The 20,234-nt window shown below is 40.4% G+C and overlaps 2 protein-coding genes across 3 annotated transcripts in view; both read right to left on the bottom strand.

Moving 5' to 3' along the window:
• Window positions 1–12,190, bottom strand: part of cep76 (centrosomal protein 76) — a 15,817-nt gene extending 3,627 nt beyond the window's left edge. Inside the window, exons 1-11 of one of the 2 annotated variants that reach the window (XM_050047715.1) lie at window positions 11,951–12,190; window positions 10,916–11,071; window positions 10,442–10,526; window positions 10,144–10,368; window positions 9,839–10,024; window positions 8,372–8,469; window positions 8,037–8,165; window positions 7,508–7,699; window positions 3,152–3,318; window positions 2,372–2,531; window positions 1,811–1,984 (exon numbers count right to left, since the gene is read on the bottom strand). In XM_050047715.1, the coding sequence (XP_049903672.1) occupies window positions 1,811–1,984; window positions 2,372–2,531; window positions 3,152–3,318; window positions 7,508–7,699; window positions 8,037–8,165; window positions 8,372–8,469; window positions 9,839–10,024; window positions 10,144–10,368; window positions 10,442–10,526; window positions 10,916–11,071; window positions 11,951–12,013 (1,635 nt within the window). In that variant the 5' untranslated portion in view covers window positions 12,014–12,190. Of the gene's footprint in view, window positions 1–1,810; window positions 1,985–2,371; window positions 2,532–3,151; window positions 3,319–7,507; window positions 7,700–8,036; window positions 8,166–8,371; window positions 8,470–9,838; window positions 10,025–10,143; window positions 10,369–10,441; window positions 10,527–10,911; window positions 11,072–11,950 lie in introns of those variants that run through there. The other variant, XM_050047716.1, reaches the window with a different exon arrangement.
• Window positions 12,191–12,930: 740 nt separating this feature from the next.
• The window catches only part of ptpn2a (protein tyrosine phosphatase non-receptor type 2a), an 11,646-nt gene continuing 4,342 nt past the window's right edge, over window positions 12,931–20,234 (bottom strand). Inside the window, exons 5-9 of the mRNA XM_050047721.1 lie at window positions 19,468–19,605; window positions 18,922–19,131; window positions 17,000–17,164; window positions 15,878–16,080; window positions 12,931–14,733 (exon numbers count right to left, since the gene is read on the bottom strand). Coding sequence (XP_049903678.1) covers window positions 14,544–14,733; window positions 15,878–16,080; window positions 17,000–17,164; window positions 18,922–19,131; window positions 19,468–19,605 — 906 coding nt within the window. The 3' untranslated portion in view covers window positions 12,931–14,543. The remainder of the gene's footprint in view (window positions 14,734–15,877; window positions 16,081–16,999; window positions 17,165–18,921; window positions 19,132–19,467; window positions 19,606–20,234) is intronic.

Below are 20,234 nucleotides of genomic sequence, written 5' to 3'. Positions count from 1 at the left end.
CAAAGTTTGATGGAGTGACAACTGGAGAATATGGAGATATTTGCATCTTGAAAGCCGGACTACAAATGTGGATAGACAGGGAGAAACACACGCAGGCCTAAGACGTGGTAAGATACGATATTCCTCACTAGGCTATATGAAGTGACTGATAACAAGATCTGTATAATGGGCTGTAAAGAAATTCATCAGGTTTTTATTTTGTAGACAATTGATCTGTATTTATAGCATGATGGGATGACAGCACAATGATGTGTGTGGTATCCCTGTAAAGCTCTGCTCCTGCACTTTCATGTGATATGCGTGGCATTTCTGTGCGAGCCTGCATTCGCGAGTAATCCATCTAAGAGTAATGTGTGTGCAAAGCTGCATGAAAGCTCTGTTATACATCATTTTAGTGTAACTTTATCATTGTTTTTCGCTGTGAAAACATTGGATTATCGACAAGTGCTTGGCCTTGTCGGAAAGCTACAATTCCGCTGTTTCACGTGATATGCGTGGCTTCTAACTNAGTGTAACTTTATCATTGTTTTTCGCTGTGAAAACATTGGATTATCGACAAGTGCTTGGCCTTGTCGGAAAGCTACAATTCCGCTGTTTCACGTGATATGCGTGGCTTCTAACTGACTAACAGTCGTGGAGAAAATCAATATCATCCGTTGGCATTGCTTTGCATTTGAAACAACTACACCACCAGGTTTCCAGTGCTCGACTCCGGTATTCTGCGGCTGGCTGAGGCTCATGAGCGGCGGCGGCTGCTTCGTCCAGTAGCCTGAGTTCCGCGTCCGTATACTCGGGCTCAAACAAATACGGCTCAACAAAGAAATGCTGTTCCTCCTCAATTTCAAAGTCTTCAGACATGTTGGGCTGTCCTTTGCTAAAAGACCGTAGTGCAAATTATTTTTTAGCGACTGTGGCTACCGTTGTCTTTCCCTGCGGTGCACGTCTCATGTGATGTAAACACGGGTAAGCAAAGCTCATGCTTTCGCTGGTCTCGCGCAGGCGCGCACACGTGAACGCGGAGCACAGAGAAGCAGTCAGAGCTACAGGCTACAGTGAGGCTAAAACAGAGTTCATATGACGTTTTTCGAAACAACTTTTTATGTCGGGGCTGCAGTACACTTGGATCACTATGGATGAGCAGTATGGAGATACTTTGTGGATTCAATTTTGTCTTCTTGGACGTTAGTCTGGGGCGCCGTCTGCCATTAGGTGTGCTAGCCGCTCCCCCCGTTGATCTCCGCAAGGGATGTGAGGACTCTAAAACTTCACCAGGGCCTCCATCGGCATATGGGTGAGTAGATAATGGCTAAATTTTCATTTTTGGGTGCACTATCCCTTTCAGAGACAATCTCCAGAGCTATGACTTGCTAGGCAATACAGTATCTTTTTGGACATTGTCTTTATAATGACAGGATCGTGGGTGTCACACACGAGACAGCAACAGCTACAGAGTTCACTTTATGCATCCATAGTGAGAAGAGGAGTCGAGCTACCGTAGGAGCAGAGAAGAAGAGCTGCTACTGGAGCTAGTATGGACAAGCAGAGAACGAGTGGGGGAAATGTATTTAATTCTGGGGGAGGCGAGGGTGGAAAAAAGACAGTGGTGTAAAGTGCTGCAGGGCGGTGTGTCCAGGAGCACCAGCGCGTGTCTAGATGCCGTAGGTGTGGGGTTGTACATTGACAATAATAGGGGTATATATTTTGACACTCAGCGTTCACTGTTGGTGTGTTTTGGCTTTTAGCCCAGCACAGGTGACTTAAACATAAAACTTCCAAAGTGTAATGGTCCTTATCTATTAAAACGTTTTACCTTCCTGTGCTCAGAAACCAGGTAGCGCATTTCAAGCTCCAGCTGGTTGCTGGCAGCAGCAGGATCCAGAGATGGGGCACAGAGTGGAGGCAGAGGGGGCAGAGAGGTGGTGGAGCCTGGGGCGCAAACAGACTTCAGAGCCTCTTCACTCATCACCTTCCACCGAGACTGATTCTGTAGGGGAAGAAAGAGGGAAAAAACTGCTCTTATCAAGGTTTACATTTTCTGTTCAGACAGGAGAACCACTACACTGCAGCCGCTGGGGGTTTGCCGCTTTCCTTTAGCATGACAGACAAGAAATTGCTGATGAATGGAACTGTCACAGATTGAATTTCCCAGGCAGCCATCCAGTCACAAGCCCACCCCCCTCTGCTACAGGCTACCTCTATCTTAAAATCACCACTGTCCATTTGATTAGATCTTCCTTGACCCATTTAATATGCAGTGTAAATGAAGACTTTCATATTAAAACTCATTTCACCAAACCCCGTCCCTGACTATTAACACAATACCTGTCAGTGAAACAAATGTATTTAATCTGTGGGGAAACTGTGAAGTTACCTGGAAGTCAAAGACACAGAGCTCCACAGCATCAGTGGGCTGACAGTTGGCGAGGAAGGTCTGGTGGTTGAAGACACAGCCTACAGTGCGGTAGGGGGAGGAGGGTTTGGGCTGGGGGGCCAGGGGTGGGGCATCTGGATCTATGGCCTGGTGCAGGTATCTGACCATACATACAGGACATTAAGGCTAATCAGTATCATTACCGACAAAATCGATTAAAAAAAAAAAATTATTGAAGAATCCATTACGCCATGCCACCTGAAGGGAATGATGAAGGTAGTGATAAAATAAACTGTAAAGTACTACAGTGAAGGTAAAACAACCTTTACAGGCTGGGACACAATTGTAAATTTAGACAAAAACATATCAGAAGACAAAAAAGGTCCTCAAAAATACTGCTTACTATAAGCAAAGACCTAGTTTTCTATAGCTGACTTGCTTAAATTGACAAAGTACATGAAATCAAGTCTATCTCCATAATAACATCAGTGAGTTATGGCCAAAACAATAACTGATGGACAAAATCCCAGAACTGGATAACCACCAAATTGTAATCAATTGTTCCTTGGCTCAGAGCCTGACCACCAAATGTCATGGAAAAAGGATTCTGAGATATCCTGCTGAGAATCAGACAAAGACTGGCTAATGAGCTAACTGAGGCCAAACGAAAAAAAATGTTGTTCAAATGATTTCTTAGAAAGTGTTTGACTCGAGCAGTTACCAAAAAACTCAGCTGTGCTACATAAGTTATCAGCTGTCTTAAGTGCAGAAAAAAATGACCTGTGTGCTGTTAGACTTTCCCAGAAGGTGATGCTCCCATCAGTGCCGTGGGTCAGGACCCAGGTGTGTGGCGTTCCCTTGGCTTTGGTGCCCACACACACATATGCATCCAGGCCAAAGCCCAGCAAGAGGCTGCACAGCAGGGTGGCGTGGTCCTCACAGTCCCCCTGGGGAGGAAGGACAGTGATTAGTTCAGGTCCTCTGGAGAGCTTAAAATGTGGAAAATATATTAATAAAATCAATTATTTATAGATTTGAGCTCTCTTAAAATAAAGCTCTCACAAAAGGCTAATACACTTTTATTTTTATCTTTAAAGTATGTACTTCAAGAATAACAGGATAGTTTCCCTGTTCAACTCAGGTCACACACCCCTTGGAGCTACAAAGTAACAAGACATTCTTCTGACCCTTCTGTGACCTCTCCAAAAAGCGAGCCTCCAGCCAGCTCCATTCACAGAGCATCAGAAGATGTGGTTGAAAACTCTAAAAGGTAGTAGGTAGACCTTTCACCTTAAATTATTTAGTTACATATCCAGTTCTCAAAGGTCGAGAATGAACTTCCATGCTCATAAAAACCTGTTTTGTTTTGAGGCTGGGTTGGAACTATTAGAATATGAACAACTCGAAATACTACAACTTTATTCTGAAAATATTCTGATTTATACTACAAATATTCTTGAAATATTTAAAATTAATTTTTAAGATATTCTGATTCTATCCTAAAAATATTCTTGAAATATTATGTTATACCTGAGATATTACACTTTTTTCTCATAGTATTACAACTTTTATCTTTAAGTATTAGGAATTTATTCCAAGCATATTCAAGGCTTATTCTCAAAATATTACAACTTGCATCCTGAAATATAACAACTGTTATCTCACAATATTCCATTTTTTTTTTAAATTTTGAAATAGAACAAATTAAATCTCAAAATATAACCAATTTTATCTTGAAATATTAAAACTTTTTAGCTTGAGTATATTTCAACTTTTATAATAAAATAAAACAACTTAATCCCGGAAACATTACACCTTTTTTCTTATAGTATCACAACTTTTCTCCTGAAATATTATGACTTTATTCCCAGAATATTCAAACTTTATTTTCGAAATGTAACTTTTACCTCAAAATCTTACAACTTTTATCTCAAATTTTTACAACTTCATTCGCTGTATTTAAAAAATTAATTCTTTAAATATAGCTACTTTTTTGGAAGTATTGAGTTCTTATTTAAAAATATTGACATATTCTAAGTCCCTATATTTAGACAGATTAGAAGACATTCTCTAACGTCCTCTTACCACCCCAGTTGCTTGTCTAATTCATCATGTCACTACATGTCTGTTTAAACAGAAATACAATATCCTGTTTTCACTGCACTGTTAGCCTTTCTCAGAAGTGTTGAACACACACAAGAAAAGCCTGCTGGAGAGGAAATAAGCTCTCCAGTCATCAAATTGTCCATGACAGTAAGCAACTCTTATTTCACTTGTACAACTTTTCTGGTAAAGAGGCCTGGGTTGAGCTGGGGACTAGTGCTGCTGCTGCTGCTGTTGTGTGCCGTGTGCTGGCTCGGGCTATGGGCAAGTCAGAATGATAGATGTTCCCCAGAAGTGCTAATATGGACGGCAGCATTGGAACAGGCTGGGGACTGATGAGGCTAAATTAATTTTCCCTGGAATGAAACTCATAAATCACAGCTGACAAGGGCCACTTTGTGAGAGTTGTGTTGTGTCTGTCTTGCCAGCCGCTCACAGAGGAGAGGCAGGGAACATTTATCCTGTGGTGGTCTGGGAAATTCCCCGCTATCTAGTAGAGATGAAAATGCATCAGTCAGTCGACTCTGCACAAATCCTTCTTTCTCAGAAATGACACAATCAGCTGTGCTCAGAAACGGGGTCGATGTAAACGCAGCTGAACCAAGTTTACGTAATGCTTTCTTTCTGTTCTCTCTCAGAACAAAACTTTTAAAGACAGAAAAGAAATTTGCAAAATTAACACGAAACATTTATTATAGTTAGAGAGGCCAGACTGGGGTTATATGAGAATAAGGTCTTTTAAGAGCAAAATGCAATTACACTTTTTTCCACTGATTTGATGCATTTTTGCTGATTGTGTTGTAAGAGCACAAATGCAATTATCCAGTGATCACAACTTCAAATTCACTTAACTTTTAATGATTATGACTTTTTTCACACAGTTCTCTTTGTCTCATCTATTTAAAGACATCCTTATAAATGGAATGAATTACAGTGGATTTCAAAACTTAAATGTCTCATTGCACTGGACGATTTAAACTTTAAATCTATTAAGTGATGTCTGTGTTTGTCTGTGATGCTGTATGTAATTTTGTTACGTTAAGGTATATCATATGCATATGTGCTTTTGTTGTTTGGATATGTTTGTTGCATGCACTTGTCCTTTTGCCTTCACTGGCTTTTTTTATTTTTCTTTCCTCTTTGCTGCACTCAGTCTCTTCTGATCTGAAAGAGATTACCTGATTAAATGAAGGTTCTACAGCATGCTAAACATTTAGCACATTTAACATGATTGCACTCACTGAGCGCAGATTTCAATTAAAGTTGTGGTCAAAATCGCACACCGAGGTACTGCATAATACATACACTATCAGTATGTACTGCTTACTGCCTACTACTGCTTTTGGATGTCAAAACCTGTTTCTAACAAAGCAATAAAATAAAGATGATAAGTTTATCTTATTAACAAACAAATACACTACATCTTAGTAGGGCTGGGCAATATAACAATGTTATATTGATATTGATATATGAGACTAGATGTCGTCTTAGATTGTTGTCTTTTCCTGGCTGCATTAAAGTTACCAGTTTGTATCTAAAATCTCACTGTGTAAATATTTTGTGAAAAGCAACCTATGTATCACCCAGCCCTAAGTCTTATGCCAATATACTAGAAGGCTTTGAAAATACTTTAGAAGACCAAAGTCTGACACCCTCTCACGTCTTAAGACAATGTGAGTTATTAGATTTTTCAAAGACTCGGGATCTTGCATGGTCACCTTCTGCAAGATTACAACTAGATTCCTTTTGAGATTATTTCCCATCCTGCTCCTGGTGGAAAATATTACGCAAAACTCCCTATAAGAAAGATAACATATCAACAATTCCTCACACGTCTGCTAACACACATAACTTTAGAAACACAAGATGGCAGTTTGTTGTCAATTCAGCATCAGTGTAATCCATAAAGCTGAACTGTATTTGTCTACATATTTCACAATTTGGATTTTGTTGTCTCTACTTGCTATCAACCTCTGGTGGTTAGGTGTGTTATTTTAGTGTGAGGACACCATGGGAATGAGAGGCAAACTGTTCCAAAAATTAAAATTCCTCACTAAAATAAATACTGGTTGGTGGATCACACAAACACAGACTCTTGTTCACTCCACAACTCCACCAGTTTCTCCTCCTTTTCCAAAGTACAAGACAACTGAGACTTCTTCACGTTCTTTTGCCTCCCTGGAGTCCCTTCCATGTTAACAATCTACCTGGTTTGCTGCTTCTTGTTTGGTGCTGGAGGGAGCGCAGCCATTGGTTGTTGACAATGTTGACATCATTGAACTTCAGTATTTGCATGAGCCAAGACTGAAAACTTATGATAATACTGAACATGTTTGATTTTGTTTAAAAATCAAAACAAGAAAAAGACTTAGAGATTCATGACCCCCTTACATCAAGCAAACAAAATCATGGGGGTGCGCCACAACTCTAATAAAACTCATGATTTAATTTTGATATTGGAATGCGACAGTGAAATTGCTTGAAATGTTGTCTGGTGTAAGGCCGGCATTAGTAATAGCATTTCCATAAAGATTCACTCATCAGCACTATTAGCACTGTTAGATATATCCAAACTGTTTATACAGTCTGACAGAACAAAGGCAAAGTAACACCATGAAGACAGTGATATTCCAGAGAGGCCAAATGCAGAGTTTGGACGACTGCCTTGCACTCACTTAAAGACAGTACGTCACAAACAAGATACTAAACCACAAAAAAGTAATTGTAGAGCTGACACATCCTAAAAAAGATGTCTCTCACATCCTGAGATCTGTGGAGTTTATACCTAATGATTAAACAGATAATAAAATAAAAGTGAATGTTAAGTCCAGTGAGTCAGCTATGAATTCTTCCATTTAGAAGAACTAATATAGGACATACCATTTAATAGGAATTTTGGTGGGAAAAACCTATAAATCTGCCATTGTTTCTGTCTTTGACAACAATGATCTAGCAGCACAGTAAGTGCACTGTCATCTGAAAAATGAGTCCATCTCTGCTGTGGCTGCCAAAACACCGGCAAGTTCTCCCTACCTTCCCTCTGCACAGGAAAGCCATTAATGTGCACCACTGCTCCTGCTTGCCTCCTCCTCCTCCCACCACTGGGGCCTTCTCGTGGGCCAGCAGGCTGACGAAGCGGGCCGCCTGTCGAGGGCTCTCCAGCAGCCGGCCCGCCCGCAGGACATGCACGTAAGAACACACTGGCCTGTTGACACCGTTCTCATCCTGCAGAGAGCACAGAGACACACCTGGTGGTTAAGGGATAGCTTGGAACAGATATGAATTGGAGGAGGTCAGGATTCAATAATCCCTAAACTGGTTAGGAATATGAGCAGTCCTCTCCCCAAACCACTAACACAGTAAACCAGTGTATGAGTGGCAAACAGCAAATGAATTAGGTTATTCGGAGGGACTCCCTAGTCAGTGTCTGCATATACTGTATGTAACCCATTCACTCCACAGGTCTAATACAAAGGAGTACAGAAAAATGTCCTTAAAAGTAAGCAAACGTTGTCAAATAAAGGTTTATATTTCTCCCTTCAACATGTGAATTTAGACAAACCTGTGCAAAAATCTTGACCATTTTGGATTGGTGTGATGGACGAATCTCAAGGAACTCCCTCCACCACTGTTTAGCGTAAACCAGGAAGAGTCTCTCCTTCTCTGCCGTCCTCTGCCTCTCCAGTGATTGCTAAATGAGAAACACACAGTGATATCACTTACTACATTTATAGCTTTGCTGCCGCCTTCGCATCAACTCTGAGGAAGATTGATTCCTAACAGCATTAATGGAATTCTGTTGTAGTGATTCACAATCACTTCACAGAGTTACTTTATTCATGAATAATGAAGCCGATGAATCAACAGACAGAGATAAAAAGACTCCAGTGGGCTGACCTGTGTGCTGATGATGTCAGTGCTCAGAGTCTCTGTGAGCGGAGGGTAGAGCTCCAAGCTGACAGTCAAAACACCAGCTGGGACTTTACATTCACTTCCTGGAGACACACATACATGTCAGTGAAACCTGTTGGCACATCACTTAAAGCTGGGAAGAGACAACACAACAGCTTAATTTCAAAAATCTTACATTTCTGGCATATGCTTAGTAATTTACAGATAGAACTGTTAATACTGCACAGCGTTGTTTCCCAGCCTGGGGGCTAGGACCCCTGCATGGAGTCACAAGATAATTAATGGGACAAAAAAAGAAGAAAAATAGTTTTTGCTACTCATATTTAGATTTTTTTTTTTAATTACTTTTCTATAATCGTGATTGTAAAACTCCAGGGATGAAGTGGTTACCGGTTCACAATAAACTGTGTGAGAATTCCCAACAGTTAATATTACAGTTTCAATTTTTACTTATCATTAAAACCATATTTGATTACCGTGCTTTGAAAAAGTCTACTGTCCAGCATCAACTGAAGTTAGCAACAGGCTCCCAGACGCAGATGCAGCATGAAACATGGGTTTGTTTTGCTATTTTTTGTTTACAGAGTGGACGTACAGCAGGCAAACCCAGCGATGCTACTGGACCCTTATCCTCTTCTAAGACAGGCTATCTTTAGTGTTAATGCCCATTTGATATGGTTCTTATATGTTTACATAGGCTAAGTTGACATTTTCCTATTGTTTTATCTCCACAAAATATGACAAAATTTTATATCTAACAATATTCAGTGGTCATTAGGGTGAAGAAATCTTAGAGTTTTAGAAAAAGATTTGATTGCAAAAAATATAAAAGCTCTTTGTGTAGCTGGGATGATCAGTTACAAATTAAATTGGTTTCTACAATGCAACTTACGTAATGGATTTGTGAATAAACCCATTTGTAAACAAAATGGTTTGAATTACATGGCTCTTCTTGCAGTGGTTCCAGAGAAGAATGACTTTAGGACTCTCTTGAGAAATTACGTAATAAAGTAATAATTGCAGCTTGTTACTTTTCACTGTGTAGAGCATAATGTCAAAAAGGATTTAACTGGAAGATTTGTGTGTGCACAACTGCATTCATTGGTTGATTGTGAAAAACTTGTGTTTTAGGAAAGGAGCTTTTCTTGGCAGATTATACTTGTAAAGTATGGTGGGAGATGAGTAATTCTTTATTTGGAATTTAATGTTACTGTTTGTTTTCTGACTAATGTTTCACCACTTTAACAGTTGTTTTCTTTTGGTGTTTAATTTCAATTTTATCTGGGCACTTGTATATGCATAACACCATACGGACTACTACTATTTTACCACTGCATTAATCATTCTTCACTCTTAGCCATTGAGATATTACCTTTTTAAAAATAAAGACATTAATAATTCAGTAAACACTATCACTCTTGTATTCAATGCAGCAGAATCACCCTCTCTCACCAACTCCCATCAGCTCCACAGCAAAGCAGGTCCTTCCACCAGGAGAGCTGAGGACTGTCCTCCAGTCAAGGAAGTAGGACGAGACCAGCGTTGTCTCACTGGAGGTGTCCGTCTTGATCAGCACCAAGTGAACCGGGTCACACAAAGACAGCATGGTGGTTGCGTCCGCCATTTTACTGCCTTCTCCTGCAGTGCAAAAAAAATTACAATCTTAGTATAGAAAATATACCTAGCAACATAAAGCAAATGCATAAAGAACCGTTGGTCCTGACTTATGGACACCAACAGTAAGAGTTTACATGTACCTGTGCCATCTCTGTGGATTTCTAAGAGGAAACCCTCCTTCAGGTCAGGTTCGCAGGCACAGGGCACTGGCTTTGAGCGGAATCTCTGGTTGCGGAAGTGCAGGTAGAGCGTAAATGTAGAACACACCTGACCAGGTAAAGGCTCTGGCTCCTGGAGATGCTCCAGAAAGGCCTTACCACCAAGCACTTGGAGATACAGGTACCGTCTGGATGGGTCAATATTGGCTGAAAGAAAAAAAAGACTGTCTTAGTTAAACTGTTCCAACATTAACAAGGACAACTTGATGATGCTCCTTACTTTTTTTCAGTTGAGCAACATTCTTGTCAACAAAGTGAGTAGCAGGTTTTGGAGGGGATCCTGTTTCTGCATCCATGGGTACTTCCTACCAGAGAATGCCGACATGATAAAAATGCCAAACAGTCAGATGGTGATTGAAATCATACAGTTCGTACAATGGAGATATTGTCATCCCTATCTGGTTTCAAATGAGTATCTAAACACTAAAATGAGTCAAGAAAGTTGCTATTTACATTCAGTTAGGAAGTCTATTTTCAAATTTGAATCTACTTTATGAAAATTAGCTGCTGTCAGCTTAATCTTCAAGTATGTAAATCTGAAAAGATCCTTGAGAAAGTAGTCGCAGACCAGCTGTGTGATTTTCTCCATGATAATAATTTATTTGAGGAATTTCAGTCAGGATTTAGAGTGCATCNAAATAAAATTGATTGATTGATTGATTGATTGAAAATTGACTGTTCAGTACTGACCAACCTGGGTAAAGTGGAGGTCCTTCATTACATCATCTATGATACCCCTGCGCTGTAGAGCATGAAGGAAATCCACCTCAGACAGAGATCGATGTGCTGGGCCTTGGTCATCCCTCACAGTCTCAGCCAGCACCTCTCGGATCTTCCCATGGATGTCCATCTGATAACACAAAAAAGACACAATAAACACCATACACTTCACCTAAACAAGAGTCACAAACAGATATCTCACCATTGATCTTTGAGGTATCTGAATATCTTGTGAAGACAGACTCCCTGTCATTTAAGGTTAATTGTGCATCTTTGGTTTTCCCACCCCACACCAAATTCAACATTAATAAAAATGGACTGTCGCAGCCATCACATTGCTCCAATATTATGCTTGTAACCTATCAGTTTTTTTCCTTTATATCAGTAGGACTATAGGAAAGTATAGGTCTCAGGATTTCATTAGAATCTTAGTGCAAATGCAGTTTCAACATAGAGTATGATTGTCAGACATTAATATCTTAATGTAAACAGCATATTAATGGTTCCATAGTGAACCAGATACCAGGAGAAATCACACAGGACCAATATACTATTACTTTAATTCTAATACTGTCCATTAATGTATAAGTGCATCTCTACCTACTGCTACTCATCTGACCTATTTGTGCTGCACTTCAGAGAGCAGTCTGATTCACAGACCTCTGTAGGCTAACATTAAACAGGCAATTCCTTTAATAGCTTAGCTTGGAAATAACAACGACTAATGTTTAAATAATGACATCACATACATATTTAGTACAGCCGAACTTAATAAAAGACAGAGTTTAGTGGTGCTATATCATAAAATATGATCTATCATGTGTGCACTTTAGTCAATAAGGAAGTAGACATTAATTTGATAAATGTTTGAATGGCATTTGGCTTGTGAGTCTCACTTCAGATAACACATAAGTCATATTAAACCGTGTATCTTAAAACTGACGGCATATAACGGGACAATGTCTGACAACGCCAACACATTGAAATAAAAGCTACGTATGTTGCTCACCTTGAGCAGATGGTTGTGAATGATTTGCTTCAGCTCAGAAGCTTTCTCTGGAGGCAGAGACATTACTGTTGACGAACTCTGGCAAGTTTTGACCAAAAACAGCTAGCTAAGTTAGTAATATGGTTCTTTCAGGAACGATAAACGTGTGTTTGAGCAATATTTGCACACATTTGTCGCCTGTAACATAATAACATTTCTATGACAGCCAGTCCGTGGAAGTTAGCAACAACTGCCAGTTTAAACTGTGGCGGAAAAGCAGGCGGGAGTGCGGCTCCACTGATGCCTGGCGATGTCCTGTCCTCAAAATTGTTGTTGTATTCAACAATTCTGTCCTTAAACGAAACAGTATACTCAAGCTGGACATCACTTATGAGATAATTTATTTTAGGGGACGTTTAATTTACTTTTATTTGTTTTAGCCTGATAAAACATTTGCCATTTTATTCAGGGATTGTATCGGTCGCTCTGTTGCCGTGTGACCTGCGACAGCCAGCAAAGGACCGTTTTGTAGTCCAAATTGTAGTCCGTGCACTGTCAGACCCTGTAGATGATATTATTTCATACCAGACCTACCAGTTTTATGTTATAATCATTTTAACTATCATCTTTACGTAATACATAGTATTATAAAGATTATTACGTTTAAAGTACTCAAGAGAAAAATAAATCTGTATTCTGTAGGTTTTAGTGGATTACACAACAAAGACAGTACTTCCCCCTCCACACACGCCAATACCATCCCACAGACAAGAGAAAATGAAATTACTACAGCAGTCAATATGAGCAAGGCCTCTTCTTGAAATATTGAATCAATTCCTGGAATCCACGGTGAGAGGCCTCCAGTCTGCCTGCATTGATTTAGCTCATGGTCAGAATGAAATTATGACTGTAACAGAGCACAGCAGTGCAGGGCTGTGGAAAGCTGTGGGTGGACACAGTAAAGCTGCTCTACTGACAAAAACACAGCCAGACAAAGAGCATTTGGTAAAAAAAGATGAATGTTTTATTTTAAGAAGTATTTCATGTTTTGTTTGCTTTTTTCAAAACGTCATCCGTCATGTTCTCACTGCAGCTCAGCAGCTTACAAAACTCCCCTGAAATCTTATGTGGAAAAAAAACGACTGAATGGAATGTTATGGTCAAACGTGTCTCTTCCGGGTTAAATGAGAACTAAGTAAAAAGCCATGTCCAACAGTGGTAACTCGCCAATCAGCAACTTATGTCACCTCAAAAGTCAGTACATGCTTATGACACATTTGGTGTACAATGAACTCTGATAAAATTTACTGCATCACACCTCCAGTTACTACAAACCAATTGATGCTGTGCAAACATGTTACTCATGTTATGTGGAAAACAAAAGCTCACATAAACCTTTTTCTGTACTGATCATGCTAGGAAACCTTGGAGCACACATTTTGCCATTTAGTTCACTTCAAGGCACGTTAAAAGCTATCTCAACCAGCAAACAAGCAGGTACTAACATCTCTCCTTACTAGAATTTAATCCAAATATCCTCTGCTTCAACGTCTAAATTGCACTATTATAGCTTTACATTGGTCCCAGTCAATTGAAAACCAATTCGGTGATTCTGTGGGTTCAAATTAAGAAGTCGTACAAAATGCAAAGCTACTTTGACTATCATTTTGTGATGCAGTCGTGTGTTATGTCAGAGATCCAACGGAAAATACATTCCACATAATGGGAGTACAGGGTTTTGTCATTTAACAGCTTGCCTGGCCTTCCAAAAACGGACAGCTTTGCTTTGGTTTCCTCAAAAACAACAGTGGGACAACCTGAAAATACACATACGAACCCATCCAGTGGGTAAATACACGCAGTAAGCGGTGAGGGACCTGACAGCTTGTATGATCCGACCAAAACCTAAGAAAAAAAGGTGCTCGTTTAACAGAAAATAAAAAGGTTAACATTCTAGCAGAGTTTGAAACATCAGCAAGGCCGCTCCCTATGAAGTGTCCAGTCACACAAAAATATATATCTGGCCATATTGGGATGCCCTGCTGAATGTGAATGGAAGAACAAGTGGTGCTCTGGAAAACCTCGAAATGCATGCATGATATGCAAATTTCATTACAGAACAACAAAAAAAATCCCATAGCTGACCTCTGGAGTCTTCCTACATATCTGTGGTATGATGGACTGTCAACACAAGTCATTTTGAAATGCAAAATGTAAAACGTGTCCGCAGATGACCAACACACATCTGACCATTACAAATAAAGAATGCAAAAACAAACCTGTCAGATTTTTTTTTTTTTTTGCTTTGTACTGCACCTTTAGTACGTTTCTTTCAAAGCCATTTGCTATGATACAGTACATTCATCAACAGTGACAAGAAGGAAAGGAAATGAAATCATCGTGCTGGCACCAAGATCCTGAGATGTTACTATTTTTGTTAAGATCTTAATGAAAAATATACACACAATCATTTGATCTAGCGCTCCCATATTTTGACCTTAAGAAATAAATACCCTCAGTTATGCACATATTACCATCTACATCTACTTAGAGAAGTACCTACTCCCAGGTACTGGTGCAAAATAGGAGTCAGTTTTAAATGACCCAGAGTTTTTCACTGGGAGTACATCCAGCACACCAGCAGGCCGACAGCCAAAGCTGCCCCGGCACCGACGTTGAGCAGAATGGGTCTCCAGTACAGCCATTTGTCTCGTTTCCTCTCCGAGTCAGTCAGTCTCTGTTTCATCAGCTGGACCTTCTGCGAGGTGCTGGCAATCCTCTCCTCACGGTGTCGCTTTCTTACACTGAAATAAGAGTCAGTTAACGGTAAGTAGTCAGCAAACAATAATATGGAAATCCCATCATATCCTCTTTTCGACCACAGAAACTTTCCTAAGGGACTAGGAACCTTCTGAGGAACTCAGTGCATTTCAACCTCTGGGACCAGGGATCTAAATTAAGTTCTGACACATTCTTTCCCATTTCACATTCCCATTTCACATTCCCCAAAAGTCCCTGATCGGGGGGTTAGTAATTTCAGAAAGAAGAAGAAATTTCGGGCTGATGTTTGCAGGGATGATCGTCGCTGATTAGTCAAACTCCCACAGCAAGTTAGGCTTTGCTTTCTGCTTCCTGGCTGATTTTAAGAAAGACAGATAGAACAAGAGGGAGAGATCATGAATTGAGAGAGAGATAGCGCTGCGGTGCTGTGAGAAGGTCAGTGAGTGAGAGAAATAAAATGTTATATTCTGACTGTTTGACTGCGGTTATGTTTTAAAGCACAAATGAAAACCATTAAACACTCAACAGATGATTTACTGTGGAGACAGAAGCTCTTAGTTTCATTTCCCTCCTCTGCATTTCATTATACATCCAACTTGCAGTGACACAACAGAGCACTAACTGTCGCAGTGAGACAAAACCTAAGGTGGATTTTTTTTTCCAATATGTTTTTTAGATGAGACGGGCGGGTGCACTGAACTGCAGGCTGCAGAGTGTGTTCACCCCTGTGACCACCGGCAGCCCTCGTCCCGTCATGTTGCTTTTTCTTACGTCATTGCGCTAACTTGCCTAATCTTCTCTGGTCTTGGGAGCAGGATGGAAATTCAGATAACAATTGGGCTGAAGGAATCTTTTAGGTCATTGAAAAGTTGCCCCTGGAACTCTGGGTTGAAATGCGGCTGATCTCAGAGACAGTCCCACTTCTGTGCCAGAGAATTTAAAAATTGTTATATAACAGTAACAAACAAAACAGTAGGAGGGTTACACATCAGTTTCACTGAGGTCTAAAATTTGACATTTTACTGCACTGATGGAAACAGCTTGAAAACTTTAACACTGTGGAGTCCAAAGTACAATGAATACATTTTAATTTATCTTCCACTGTGTTCTTTTTTTCACAATAAGCCTGACAAAGTTCACTTTAAGAAGCCCTGAGCTGTTACTTACTGCCCTAAGTTCTCTGCCATGTTGTGGTCTTGGCTGTCCGACTCTCCGGCCGGCGGGTGGTCTCCTGAGGCGACTTGTGGCTCCGGGCAGGGTCCTGGCTGACCGTTGGGCCTGCTGTCGTTAAGATGAGGTCTGGGTGGAGGTGGTGGAGGGGGCAGATCTGGCTCCAAGCCATCTCTGAACATTACCTTCTGCTTGTTCTGCTGCAGGGGACAACACAAAGACACTATCTTATGACAGAGGCAAGCTATGGGAAATACTTTGGACTGCCCAAGAGGCAAGGCATTTATTCTACACTTGTGAAGAGTGAATCTCTAGATGACCAAAGTCGCCTTTGGGTTTATACAATTCTGGTTTACAGACTAAAGATTTAAGAATAGCTAATCTAGATTTACATAAATGCAGAAAAAAATATTAAATACAAATGCAGACTGTTAAAATGGCTTCTCTTACATTACATTACACTACTCTTAGTAGAATTTTTAACTTCCAATCTTTGGCGACTGTTTGAGTTTCTTTGTTGTGCTTTATGTGGGCTGTCTCAAAGGCAGATTTTCGATGGCAAATACATTGCAACAATATTCAAGTAGCAGACCGCTTTCTTTGTCACAGTTGTGGACTTAGAATTTTGAAAATTTACTTTGATGCTGCAAGATAATTCCAAAAACGGACAAATGCATCGTTGGAGTTTCAAGCTATCAGTTTTACTTTAAAACTTTCAAGAGAAGCAGGTAAAGGTGTGAGGAAACAATATTAATACCAGATGGGTCAGCTGATTTCTCAGTTGCATCAAGCATGGATTAGGCTGATGATATCAGAGGCATAAAACGTGTCTCGTGACACCTCTACCTGCTCCTGATAATGGATTTTAAAATAAAGCTCGGAACTGCAACAATGCCTAATTTAGCCAGTTAACTAAATCTGTATACTACAGACCGCACAATGGTTTCAGCAACAGCCTGTATTTTATGGAATCAAGTTGCAAAGTTAGGCAGTCACCTGTCTAGTCTCAGATGACAGAGTTTCACGGGAGCTCCCCAACATGGTGTAAATCTCAAAAAAGCCTGAGCATGAGCCTGAGACATTTTACAAGCACAGTGTTACACAGTGTGACTGAGCTACCTGGGCTGCTGAGTTGACTGTCTGGAGGAGCCTGGCGCCCTCAATGACAGCCATGTAGGAGAAGCGGAGCTGGTCGGGGGTCTGGATCAGACCCATGCGGTATTCCCTCATGTCCAGTAGCACCTTCTGTATGTCCACTGATGACGGGTTCTTCCTCCTGTCCATCTGCACAACAGATTAACGTGTTTAGAATACAGATGAAAGTTAAGCTTATGTTTTCACTAAATACTGAAATGTTCAGACAGGTTAAAGCTACAGTTGGTAATTTTGATCAAAATCACTTTGCGTTATATTTGCCAAAAATGTCACAATGTTCTGAAAGAGGTACATGAGACAGTCTGTAAAAAACATCATGTCCCTTCTGCCTCCTCCCCTCCTACTGCCCCTAATGGCATTTGTTAGAATCAGACCTGCAGCAGCAACAACCAAGCAGAGCTGGAGAGTCTCTCACGCTACTGTCAATAATGTCAATTGCTCCGTTAACTGTGGTCTAACTGTCAAACATATTTTTATGTATTGTTTAACTGTTAAATGAGAAAGTTTGTCCAGCTGGTGGGTAGCGCTTGGTACTCTGCTTAAATATGTTCAACATGGCAGACAGGTCACAAACTTTCTCATTTTACAGCTAAACAGTACACTAAAATGAACATTGGAGGTCAGACATAAGCAATGCTTTAACAGACAGACGGACACAGTACTCGATATAACTGACAGCTGTGTTAGGGAATCCTCAGCTCTGATTGGTTGTTTTCGTTCATATGCAGTAAGGCCGTTAGAAATGCTACAAGGCAATAGAGTAGGCAGAGGAGTATGATGTTTTTCACAGAATATCTCTCATTTGGTGCTGTATGAAAATAGTGACAATTTCAGCAAATATCCAAAATGTTATTGTTTATATAAGTTACTAACTGTAGCTTGAACATGACATTAACCCAGGCTAATATCATGTCTGTAATCATGTATGTAGGAGAAGCTGAGGGGTTTTCACAAGTTCTCAGGGATCATGATACCGGAGACACTATTAGGACTGAATCCAAAGGATATCAACTCAGGTCGCATTCTGGGTTGGTCTGTGTGTCATTTTGTGCAATGGTGTGGATCTAAGTAGGCTCACTATCAACTGTTATCTTGATATCTACACATGTCCCATATGATTTAGACATGCTCCTTATTCTATTCTAATAATCAATACGATTTAAATCAAACTTGGAAATTCTCATGCCGCTTCTTGGAGCAGCAATCGACTTTAAAATGCTGTACGTGCATCAATGCAATGTAATGCTATTCCTAAATTCAATAACCACATTACAGTTACTACCAGGTATGCTTAGGCTAAGTGTTATCTGTACATATGTGACTTTTTAGCTAACTGTCTGATCCACAGGCTAAGACTGTCGCTGGAGATGACAGTCTGATGCTGCTATACTGTACGACTGTACTGCCTCAGCCTTCCACTCAAGCTTACGTTAGCTATCCATCATTAGTAACTGTCACCAGTGATACAAGGAACATATTTCACCTAACGTAAGACATGTTCTGGGGATTTTTATGAGCATATTTTAAACAATACAAAACACAGTGTATATTCAAAACTTTTCAAAAATATTCTGTTAATTCCAAACCATTACAGGCCTGCAAATCAGTTTTGGTAATCTCATAACTTTTCCTGGAATTTCATAACTGTGGGAATCTGGACTTTTCTTCTTAATGCATGAAAAATGATCTATGCATTTAACCATAACAGCAACATGCCACAACTTCTCCTTTTGCTGCTCTCACCAAGTATAATCATAAAATGAACATCTCATCTTACTCATCTCTTGAGTAATATTTTAACTCTTTGCATTCAACTTTAACAGAAGGGAAACACTTCCCTCTAACAGTGACTGCATTTGGTGACATTCCCCCCTCCCTGTTCTCACCAGGACCAGGCAGGTGTCCACCAAGGCGAGGGTCCCTGAGCGTCCGATCCCAGCGCTGCAGTGCACCACCGAAGGCCCGTGCTCCGGTCCCAATGAACCCGACTCCCGAACCTTTAATAGGAAGTTGAGGAAGGAGGCCGGAGATTCTGGGACACCAAAGTCAGGCCACGTGGTGTAGTGAAAGTGGTAGATCTCCCTCGACTCCCCCGTCTGCCACAGAAAACATGTAATGAGTATTGTATAGATGCAGTTCTGCATGACTGGGCTGATTTTCCACAAGTAAAACATCACACAACCCATGATATCCCAGCATTTATCATCTCCAGACTCAGATGTTGGTTCTCACGATACTTATGAACACTCAAGATAATACAAGTCAAGACAGGCTCAGAGACAGTAGCTGCCCCACAAATGAAGTCTGGATTAGGTAATGCATGCAAAGCAAGGGAAGGAACAAATTCACCTCACAAAATATGACTGAAATTGCACAACTCTGCATTTAAAAAAAAAAGAAAGATTATCTAACAGTGTGCGTCTCATGCTCACCGTTGTGTTTTGCAGTTCTAGCACTCGGATTGTAAAGTAGGATTGGTCCTCCTCTGAAAGTAGCCTGACAACAAACCCTGTGTCTGTGAAAGACATCTGTATCTCTTCTGTAGTGGGCCAGTACTGTGCACACTTTTCCTGTTAAGACAGAAAAAAGAAAGAAAGAAAATTAGTCTTTGACAGGAAGCCATGTGTCCCAGGCTGCTGAAGAATGAGCTGGCTGAAGTCTTGCAGGATAAATGCACATTGATTGAGGATACATCAGTAGGCGATCACAGAACTGTTCCATGAAATCAAGGAACAGGGAATCCATCTTTACCAAGAAATACCACTTACCAATGTGACGGAATGTGCTGTGTACAAACAACACTTTTGATTATGTTACTTACCCTCAGGGTCGTTATCATCAACAGCACTGTGATACGAAACTCGAAAGGACTTGGCAGCTTGTTTCCACAAGTCATAAACGAGCCGATCCCACAAAGCATTGCAAAATATGTAGCTGACTTTAACCCTCTACCCTCACCAGAATGTACAGTCAGGTCCATAAATATTTGGACAATGATACAGTTGTCGTTATTTTGGCTCTGTACACCACCACAATGGGTTTTAAATGAAACAATGAATACCTGCTTAAAGTGCAGACTCTCAGCATTCATTTAAGGCTTTCTTCAAAAATGTAGTATGAACCGTGTAGGAATGTCAACCATTTCTTCACACAGTCCCCCAACTTTAAGGGCTCATAAGTATTTGGACAAACTAACATA

This window comes from Epinephelus moara, chromosome 6 (genome assembly GCF_006386435.1).
Source record: "Epinephelus moara isolate mb chromosome 6, YSFRI_EMoa_1.0, whole genome shotgun sequence".
Taxonomy (NCBI): domain Eukaryota; kingdom Metazoa; phylum Chordata; class Actinopteri; order Perciformes; family Serranidae; genus Epinephelus; species Epinephelus moara.
The sequence above is the reverse complement of the archived record's forward strand: the minus strand, read 5'-3'. Positions and strand labels throughout refer to the sequence as shown.